At 33.9% G+C, this 6,122-nt stretch overlaps 1 protein-coding gene across 1 annotated transcript in view; it reads left to right on the top strand.

The window, feature by feature from the left end:
* Positions 1-1,066: 1,066 nt before the first annotated feature.
* Positions 1,067-6,122, top strand: part of dusp27 (dual specificity phosphatase 27 (putative)) — a 13,481-nt gene continuing 8,425 nt past the window's right edge. Inside the window, exons 1-2 of the mRNA XM_015393684.1 lie at positions 1,067-1,205; positions 1,311-1,429. Coding sequence (XP_015249170.1) covers positions 1,081-1,205; positions 1,311-1,429 — 244 coding nt within the window. The 5' untranslated portion in view covers positions 1,067-1,080. The remainder of the gene's footprint in view (positions 1,206-1,310; positions 1,430-6,122) is intronic.

Genomic DNA, 6,122 nt, shown 5'->3' with positions numbered 1-6,122 from the left:
TATTTTACTTTGTGATCACTTTGGAATGATGTTTTTCCACTTTATTGTTTTTGTAATCTTTTATTTTTCAGGTAACTTTGTATAGAATTATTTGGTATTGTAACAATGTTATTTTTAAGCTTTAAATTATTCTATTTTGTTTATTGCTAATCAAGTATACATTTATTTCATTGCATTTATGGTTAATTTATTTAACAGGAAACAACAGAATCAATCAGTTACAGGAGCTGGATTGGTTATTTTTTCTTTTGGATTTCCAAAGTTTTTTTTTTTTTTTTATTGCATGTAGATACTCATCTTTTATTAAATTTTTGTATTCTGTATTCGATGTGATTTAAATCTCTTAATATGTTTGTATTTTAGCTTGTTAAATATATGGAGAAATTACGGAAGAGGATTAGGGCCGCGGAAAAATAAAAAAAGTGAATTGATTTTTAAATATTATTTCAGTTTAATATGGGAAAAATGTCAGAGATCTGACTTTAATCTCAGAATTCTGAATTTTTTCTCAGAAGTTTGATGTTAATCCCAGAATTCTGACTTTAATCTCATAATTCTGACTGAATTCTAACAGGTAACAATTATGTTAGCATCCAGCCGTAGCCATGTCTGTTTTAGAGACTAGCTCTCTTGTTTTAATCACCTTCTGCTCTTCCATTAATGAAATAGCATCACCAGGGACCCGGTGAAAAGTCAGAATTGAATTACAATGAGATTAAAGTCAAAATTCTGAGATTAAAGTAAAAATTATGAGATTAAATTCAAAATTCTGACTTTTTTCCCTTATCAAGCTGTAATAAAATGTAAAAATCAGTTAACCTTTATTTTGTTTTTTTCATTGGCCCTAATCCTCTTCGGTAAGAAATAGCACAAAAATGTAAATATATGTAGATCTTTGCTTCAAAGTTTCTGTAGGCAAAACGATTCATCAGCAAATTATTACAAATTTTTAAAAAAAAGGATTTATTGATTTCTTTTTTATGATTGTTTATGTAAAAAAAAAAAGATTTTTAAGTGATAAAAGGCCTCCTTATTTAGGTCTTTTTTTTCTCCTTATGATAAGGAGGGATTCTGGTTGCCATGGAGACGCCTAAGGAAAGCAAAGAGCGCAGCGACCAGACCGTACCTGATGGAGGTGAAGAGGAGGAGGAAGAGGAGAAGGTGCGAGGAGTTCAGGCTCATTACCTGCGCTGCCCGTCTCCCAGGTAGGAGGAACCACCTGGATGGAAACCTCTGAATCCATCCAGCTGGAGGTGAAGCATCAGAAACCTCAGCAGCTCTGTGTGGTTTATGGTACGATTCTCCTGCAGCTTCTCCACAGCTTCAGACTCCAGGTTTTCCCTGATTTCTGGTTCTGACGCCGCCAGCATCTTCATGGAGCCCATCCACCTGTCCTCCGCCGTCGCTGCCAAGAAGATCATCAATGAAGGTAAAGCTGATCAGACGACCTTTCTTCCATCGGCTCGGTCAGACCAGACGCAGAACGTCACATTTTAACTCCTGGCACAGATTTAGGTCTGGACTTTGACTAGGCCGTTCTAACATAAGGACATCTTTTCATCATTGCGGGTCGTTTGGCCTTTTTTCCTCATTCGGCTCCATCTTCACTGGAAAAATGATCTAGAAATAAGTAAAAATGTCCTAAATTCAGTGTATTTACCCTTAATTTGAGTATATAGATGAGATAGTTTGCCAGTGGAATGACTATTTTTACTCTTGAAATAAGATAATTAGATAATATACACTTGAAATTAGAAAATGCAATTGTCTTTTCTGATTTTAAATGTAAATAGTTTTGTTCCGTTGGCAAAAATGTCTCTTCTATCTCCTCAATTCAAGAACAAATGCACTTAATTTAAGAAAAGGTGACTTATCTAGATTTCTATTCTTTCCAATGTTCCAACCCACCTGTAGCAGAAAAAAAGTCCTCACACATCATGACACTGCCACTACCGTGTTTCACCTAGAGGTTGTGTTTCTAGCTGCTCTTCCGTTCAAGAAATAGTTTTTATTTGTTATAATAATAATAATAATACATTTTATTTAACAGCGCCTTTTGTTGACACTCAAGGTCACTTTACAAATAATACAAAAAATAAATAAAAAGAGATGAAAATACAAAATACAGATACAGGAACATAAAAAAACCCAAAAAGCAATCATGGATAGGGTTATCCTATTAAAAATATTTGTCCACACTGTGAAAAATTCTAATCTAAATAAGCTATTTTTTTCCTCAAAATAATTCAATTTTTTCTTGAATTGAAGAGGTAAGTGAGACACTTTGCCAATGGAACGAGACAAAAAGAAAATTATAAATTATCTTATTCCATTGGCAAATTAACTCTCTTATCTGCTCAATTCAAGAAAAAATGCAATTATTTTAAGAAAATTTTACTTAGATTTTAACTTTTTGGCTGCTCCTTTCATCATTTCTGCCCTTATCCCTCCTGTTACTTTAAGTGTTTGCACTCCCGCCGACAGGGGGGGAACAAAGGGGCCATTTGTCCCAGGCCCAGGACATAGGGAGGCTCAAAAAAAATAAAAATATATATATATGTGTGTGTGTGTGTTAGGTATATGTAATTGTTTTCTTAAATAAGGGCTGAAGGGCCCTGCAAAAAATGTATATCCAAGTAAATCATTTTATTCTTAAAATAAGTGCATTTTTGTTGAATTAAGCAGGTAAGTGAGACACTTTGCCAATGGAATAAGACAATTTATCGAATAAGAAAAAAATAAGACAGAAAAAACCCAACTTCTCTCTCTTATTTTAAGTTGATAATATCTAATGATCTAATTTTAATGGTTAAATTGTTCATTGCATTGGCAAATCATCCTATGTTTCTACTGAAATTAAGGATAAATACACTTATTTTAAGAATTTTTTATTCATTTGCAGAAGGTTTTGCAGTGCACCGAACATAAAATGGTTTGATCAGACCAACGGCGAGCTGCAACGTTTAACATTCATTTCACTCCAAATGTCAGGTTTTCAGAAGAACAGAAAAACAGAGAAAAAGGAAAGATGAAACAAAAGGCTTGAGGGATTTTAGGAGTAAATATTAAAAGTAAACTGAGAATGAGTCATAAACAGGTCCATTGCAGAAGAATGATGCCCATTCAGAGACAGGTAAGGAGCAATAGGTTTATTATTGGGATTTTTTTATTTTTTATTTAGTTTTATTTATTTTTTTTGGAGGAGAGGCTTAAATGGGTCCTTATTTAACACTTTATAGGGCAAGTTACCATTTTAGATCACTTGCAAACCCCTTACAAATGTAGCCCTCCATCCCTCAGTGAAGTCTAGAAGCACTAGATCTATATCCAGCCATTCAGCAAAGATGCTGCTACATGGCTGCACATCTTATTTTGGCATTTGACCAATTAGATGAGCCCTTAAATGATAAATATATCATATACACCTTCTGTAAATTAAGTTAAAAAAAGGTAAAACTTCATTAAAAAGTTAAAAGCTAATTTAAAAGTCAAGAAAAAAGGTAAAAAAATTAATTAAAAAGCTAAAAAGTCAAGAAAAAAAAGGTACACTGGAAAAACGATCTAGAAATAAGTAAAAATGTCTTAAATTAAGTGTATTTACCCTTAATTTGAGAAGGTAAATGAGGTAGTTTGCCAATGGAATGAGTATTTTTACTCTTAAAATAAGATAATTAGATAAAATGCACTTGAAATAAGACAATGCAACTTTTTTTTCTTATTTAAAGTGTAAATTGTCTTGTTCCATTGGCAAAATGTCAATTTTACCTCCTTAATCCAAGAACAAATTCACTTATTTTAAGAAAAAATGACTGATTTAGATTTAGATTTTTTCCAGTGTAAAAATACCTAAAAAGCTAAAAAGTCAAGAAAAAGGAAAAAAGCTAATTAAAAAGTCAAAAAACGTAAAAAGCTAATTAAAAAGTAAAAAAAAAAAGGTAAAAATCTAATTGAAAATTAAACCTAGTTAACAATTATATTTAGGATTACGAATTAAAAAATCTAAGTGCCAGTATCAGCATTAATGCCTGTAAGGTAATGTTGGACCAAAAAAACCTGTTTCTTTGTGTTTTTCATTCATTTCTTATTATTTTTGTTATTTTTCCTAATATATTCGGGCAAGTTGGCGTTTCTTATTATTACACTGACATTCATTTTTGCCAACAGAATGTTACAAAGATAATAAGGTCTTGTCCTGGATTCCTAAAACACTATTGGCTTGAAGCGTGGATTTTCAAAGGATTTCACTGAGTGGCCTATAAAGGGTTAAAGAAAACAAATTACATATACCTTACACTACCTAGCGGATGCTAAACTATAGCATCCGCTAGGTAGTGTAAGGGGGGAAAAACAGCTTTTCTTTTAGAGAAATACTTGAGCTTAGCACCAAAAGACCAGATGGAAGAAATCAAAATCTAGATAAGTCATTTTTTCTTAAAATAAGTGCATTTGTTCTTTGATTGAGGAGATAAAAGAGATATTTTGCCAATGAAACTAGATAATTTACATTTAAAATAAGAAAACACAATTACATTATCTTATTTCAAGTGCATTTTATCTAATTATCTTATTTTAAGAGTAAAAATACTCACTCCATTGGCAAATCATTTTATTTGCCTACTCAAATTAAGGGTATATATGCTTAATTTAACACATTTTTACTTATTTCTAGATTTTTTTTTACAGTGGAGTGGATGTCCCAGATGTTTGCACTGCAAAAATTAAATAATTAAACTACGGAATAAGTCAACATTTCTCAAATAAAGTGTATTTACCTTTGATTTGAGGAGGTAAATGAGATATTTTTACTCTTAAAATAAGATAATTGGATAATATGCACTTGAAATGAGAAAATGCAATTGTTTTTTATTGTTTTAAATGTAAATTGTCTTGTTCCATTGGCAAAGTTTCACACTTACAGTGGAAAAACGATCTAGAAATAAGTAAAAAATTCTCAAATTAAGAGTATTTACCCTTTTTTTGAGTAATGGAGTGAGTATTTTTACTCTTAGAATAAGAAATGTAGATAAAATGCACTTAAAATAAGACAATGCAATTGCGTTTTATTGTTTTAAATGTAAATGATCTTGTTCCATTGGCAAAATGTCTCTTTTACCTTCTCAATTCAAGAACAAATGCACTTATTTTAAGAAAAATTGCTTATTGAGATGTACATATTTTCCAGGGTGCTGTCAGGCCAAGATGTGTCTAAAACTCGCAGCATCTCAGAGAGCTTCCAGAGGAAGCTAATTTCCTTCCTCTAGATGAACTCAGGCGGCCCAGTAAATCCACACCTCCATCTTTCTGACTCTTCATCCTGCAGGTTGTCAGAGACGTGAGGCTGCAGGGATCAGGCCAGGACAGCAAGGTTTCCTCTCTCCTCATTCACATTCAGAAGGAGAGTTAATTAAATGTCTATATGGTTGGAGCGCTACTCATTCCGCTGGATCCACGATTCCACCCTTCATCTCGTTAGCAGACAGACGAGGACTCGCTCCTCGCCGGAGGAGCAGAGCGACACTAATCGATGAAATTAGCCCCAGCGGCGTATCTCTGAGATCAGCTCCTGTCGCTGCCTTTAGTTGGCAGCTTAATGGACGATCCTTGTTCCATCTGCAGGGCGGGAGGGGGGGTTCTGTATGAACTGGATGTTTTATTTCAGGGCAGCGGTGTTTTGAAGCAACAGAAACATGTATGCATCTTCTTCAGGGTGACATCCAAAGTGCTTTTATTCCCTCTGAGGCCTAAAGAGGCTGAGTCAGACTGTATGTATGATAGTAGGGGGGTGGGGGGGCTATATCTTCTTCATAATGGAGACTTTTCCATTTTTCATGTAAGCTTCTGTGCTGCAGGGAGAGTTTAGTGACATTCCTTTTAAATTTCTTCTGCTAAATTCATTTATGATTGTTTTTTAGAGCGATAAACGGACTTTATCGTTGCTGCTTTAGTTTTAGGAGAAAGTGAAACTGATGAACTTCAGCCGTCAGTCTGAGCGCCGCTTTAGAAGCAGGAGCGTTCAGATGTACTGTAGCAGCCATTTAAAATGGCCTTTCCCAGTTAAACGCCAGCAGACTGGCAGAAAAATCCCCTCCAACTTCCAACCACTGCAGACTCCACCCTTTCAC

This window comes from Cyprinodon variegatus, unplaced genomic scaffold (genome assembly GCF_000732505.1).
Source record: "Cyprinodon variegatus isolate N-32 unplaced genomic scaffold, C_variegatus-1.0 Scaffold653, whole genome shotgun sequence".
Lineage (NCBI taxonomy): Eukaryota > Metazoa > Chordata > Actinopteri > Cyprinodontiformes > Cyprinodontidae > Cyprinodon > Cyprinodon variegatus.
Note: the sequence above shows the minus strand (reverse complement) of the source record. Positions and strands in the feature narration are given on the sequence as shown.